General features: G+C 54.7%; 1 protein-coding gene across 1 annotated transcript; it reads right to left on the minus strand.

Annotated features, from left to right (window-relative positions):
- Nucleotides 1-38: 38 nt before the first annotated feature.
- GUITHDRAFT_146260 (hypothetical protein) lies at nucleotides 39-3525 on the minus strand (the record flags this gene model as incomplete). Its single annotated transcript, XM_005822725.1, has 17 exons — nucleotides 39-81; nucleotides 124-158; nucleotides 532-567; nucleotides 613-823; nucleotides 906-985; nucleotides 1041-1133; nucleotides 1370-1692; nucleotides 1776-1848; nucleotides 2322-2369; nucleotides 2420-2467; nucleotides 2511-2552; nucleotides 2604-2634; nucleotides 2721-2797; nucleotides 2848-2896; nucleotides 2994-3064; nucleotides 3106-3222; nucleotides 3415-3525. The coding sequence occupies 17 exons, from the start codon at nucleotides 3523-3525 to the stop codon at nucleotides 39-41; spliced, it is 1488 nt and encodes a 495-aa protein (XP_005822782.1).
- Nucleotides 3526-3664: the final 139 nt, after the last annotated feature.

The following is a 3664-nucleotide window of genomic DNA, read 5'->3' on the forward strand; positions in this document are numbered from 1 at the left end:
CAGCATAAGGAGCAGGAGCAGGAGGAAAGGATTACTTGTCAAGAATCACCGGGCAGAGGGTTCCACACGCCCCATCCTCGACTGAGAGCAGGTGAGAGGGAAGGAGGAGGAGGAGAAACTCACGGGAGATGTTGAGGGTCAAGCCATTCGAGAAACATCTGCGGGGATATGAGACTGATGGGGAGAGAGAGACGAGGCGGTACAGAGATGAAGAATGTGATAATGATGGAGATGATGATGATGATGATGATGATGATGATGATGATGATGATGATGATGGTGATGATGGTGATGACGATGATGGAGATCATGATCATGATGGTGATGTAGATGATGGAGATGATGATGATGGTGATGTAGATGATGTAGATGACGATGATGATGATGGTGATGTAGATGATGGTGATGGTGATGGTGATGGTGATGATAGAGATATTGAGATGTGCATGTAGATTTGCATGTGGATGTGGATGAGAAGGTAGAGTTTGTGGAGGAGGACGAGAGTCAATCGCATCCGAACAAACTTCTTACCGTCCTCCATCTTCGAATGAAGGCGCACAAATCCACCTGCCACGTCATCGCATCACATACAGCAACCAACACTCCTCCGACCTGAGCTGCGACCACTAGCTCCCCATGGGAGGGACCGGAAGGAGGAGGAGGAGGAGAAAATTCGACAGACGACAGCTGACTGGAGAGATCTTGCAGCTGCTGCCGATCCGACAGGTCGAGCTCCTCCGGCTGCAGCTCCTGCAGATGTTCTCTGACGAACGTTCGTACGATCTTTCTCAGCTCTTCCTTCCTCTCCTCTGGTATCTCTCCCCTGCTGGTCAAAGTCTTCAAGCACTTCCTGCCATCCCTGGTCACTACGACCGCCGAACTTCCCCTGCTAGCTACGGTCCCACCTGACCCTGACCGCTTCCTTGTCCCTCATCTCAACTTCTGATCGGCTGGAATGGAGCGGTGCACTGCACTCGAGAGCAAGCTGGGAGGCTGATCAGGAGGAGGAGGAAGGAAGGAGGAAGATCGATTCAGTTCACCTCTCTCCTCAGCTCGTTCGCCTTCATGTCGGCGAGTTGCATACATGCCGTGCACAGCAGGACGATGTCGTGGCTGGAGCGGCTTTTCAACACCTGCTCTGGAATCTCAGCAGAAATTTCCACATCTTATCTCTCACGATGTCCAACCTCCCTCTCAGACACGCACAAATCCCTTCTCGCCTCCTTCACCTGTCTTGCTCCTCTTGATCCTTTTCTGGATCCTCCTCCTCCTCTCCCTCTCCCTCTTCTTGTTCTTCTTCCTCGTCCCCGACTTCCTCTTCCTCATCTTCCTCCTCCCTCCTCTTCCTCCCCCTACAAATCTCCTTCACCTCCGGGAAGTGACGACGGTAACAGTGCGGTACGACGCTGTGCCTGTGCAGCCCCTGGCCGCTCCCGCATCGAACGCAGATGTTCTCCTTGCTCGACAGGTAGTACTCGTTCCCTTCGTGTCCTCTCCCCTTGGGCTCGAAACGCAGGCGGATAGCAAACTGCCTTCCCTCCATGCAGCTACAGCTCAGCTCGTTCAGATCGACGATGTTCTTCCTCTGCCGATTGCGCCTGCCGCCGTCAGGATCGCTGTCTTGCTGGTGCTGAGTGGTTTGCCCGGCCTTCCCTCTCCCTTCTTCAGCACATCCAGGGCTGTGAACAACATCTGCAAGCATCTTTCAGCAAGGGAAGCCAGCACAGGCTGGTAGCAGCGGAACACGCAGAGGAGGAAGCAACAACAGTCTCAACCTGCGAGCTCATGGTTGATGTACCAGAGGATCCTGTCGATCTTGATGTTGCTGAGCTGCCTCCCTTGTGGGTCCTGCGGCGCAAACAAGACAAGGTGAACTGAATCAAGAATGTGCAACGCTGGCAGGAAGAAACAGGTACAAGCGAGGCAGTGGAGGGGATGGAAGCTGGTACCAGCAGCATGCAGTTGTGGTATAAGCTCGTCTGCCTTGTAGCAAGCTTCGAAGCTTTCTCCTTGTGTCCACTCCTCCTCCTCTTCTCCTCCTGCTCCCGCTCTCTACCTACACTACTTGTGCTCTTTTTCACCCTCTTTCCCCGCTTGTCTTCCCCAAACGGAACGTCAATCAAGTGAGCATGACAACTCGCAGGGTGCAGACTGCTCCATCCCCACTGCAAGCTTGGATGCGTCCAATGCAATGACGAAGATTCTCCTCCTCCACCACAACCACCAGCTCCTCCTCCTCCTCCTCCTCCTCGTTGTGTGAACGCCTGTATGATCAGGACTTACGAGCTACCAAGGGCAAGCAAGAAACCAATCATACTCACCATGTACAGGAAGACACTCACGAGCGCATCTTCAGCGGCATACAAGACCTGGCGAGGCATCAGCCTCGTCATCAACATGTCAGGAAGGGTCATGTCACTTGTTCCTCGCCCAGCGTTTCTGCTTGCCAGTCACTCGTCGTGATGCGCTGCACTGACGTCAGCCTTGAGATCAACGTCATCAGCTCGCACCCTGTCCTTCCTCAAGTCGATGGAGAAGTGCTTGGCAAGAGACTGAGCAAGGGTCTTACTTCACTTCCTCGTCCTCACAACCAGCTGCTTCACCTTCAAGCCGAAAGCATCGACATTGTAGAGGCTACTCAGCCATCGCAAGTCCAACACCGACCTTGAGTCATCAGCGCTCACGTCAGCCAACTTGCCGATAGTTTTGACCCGAGTCACCTTGTCTTGACCCCCAGCGTCTTCTCCAGCCTCTCCGCATCCTGGGGAAGGAGAACAGTGAGCGAGTTTGATCTCAGCTGCCGCGACGTACATGCATGATGTTCACTCCGACTTTCACGATGCTGACCTCACTCAGCAGCTGCCCAAGTCTGTGGAGCCGACACGGTGCGGAAGACCTGAGGGCTTGTGCAAGCTGAATGACGAGGGTAAGGTCCTCGCATGAGAGCTCGACCCTCCCTGTCAGGTAACAGACATGACAGTAGAACCAACTACCTGCAGTACAGACACTCGTAGATCTCCGCTCTCTTCGCTCCCGTCCTCCTGGCTGTCAGTAGCCTGCGATCCTGCGCAACGTCGTCTGTCAGGAGGGACTTGCTTGCTTGACCGCAGCTTCACCCGAGCACCACTCTGCATCGAGACCGACGACAGTGGGAAACTTGGAGAGGAGGAGCGACACATCGGCCTCGATGCTCTCACACGTTCGGCTCACCTTCACTAACACCTGGCCATGTCAATGGTCACTCCCCTCCATGAAAGGCACGCAGAGGTACGAGGGAACATAGCAGGTCAGGAGTCAGGAGTAGGGGATCACTAGGACGAAGGAGAGGGTTTCGAGCGAAGGCCAAGTGGGAAGCTGCAGGGAGGATGGACTCATGTCATGCCATCGACGTATGCTGTAGTGAGGATGCCTTACCCTCTTGTCTCCTAGGAGGGTCAGGTACTCTCCTCCCTGTGACTCCTTGGGCGTCACGTCTCTGCTCCACCAGCCTCGGACCAACACTGCGAGCAACCAACTCCATCCCATGTATGTCTTTATCTGCCGAGACAGCGCTCCAATTAGCTTCCGTATCGCTTCTGTGTCCGGTTCTGGCCCCTCCTTTCCTCCCCACTTCACTCCCTCTCTCCCTCCCTCCCTCCCTCCCTCCCTCCCTCCCTCCCTTTCT

Source organism: Guillardia theta (genome assembly GCF_000315625.1).
Source record: "Guillardia theta CCMP2712 unplaced genomic scaffold GUITHscaffold_120, whole genome shotgun sequence".
In the NCBI taxonomy this organism is placed as follows: Eukaryota; class Cryptophyceae; order Pyrenomonadales; family Geminigeraceae; genus Guillardia; species Guillardia theta.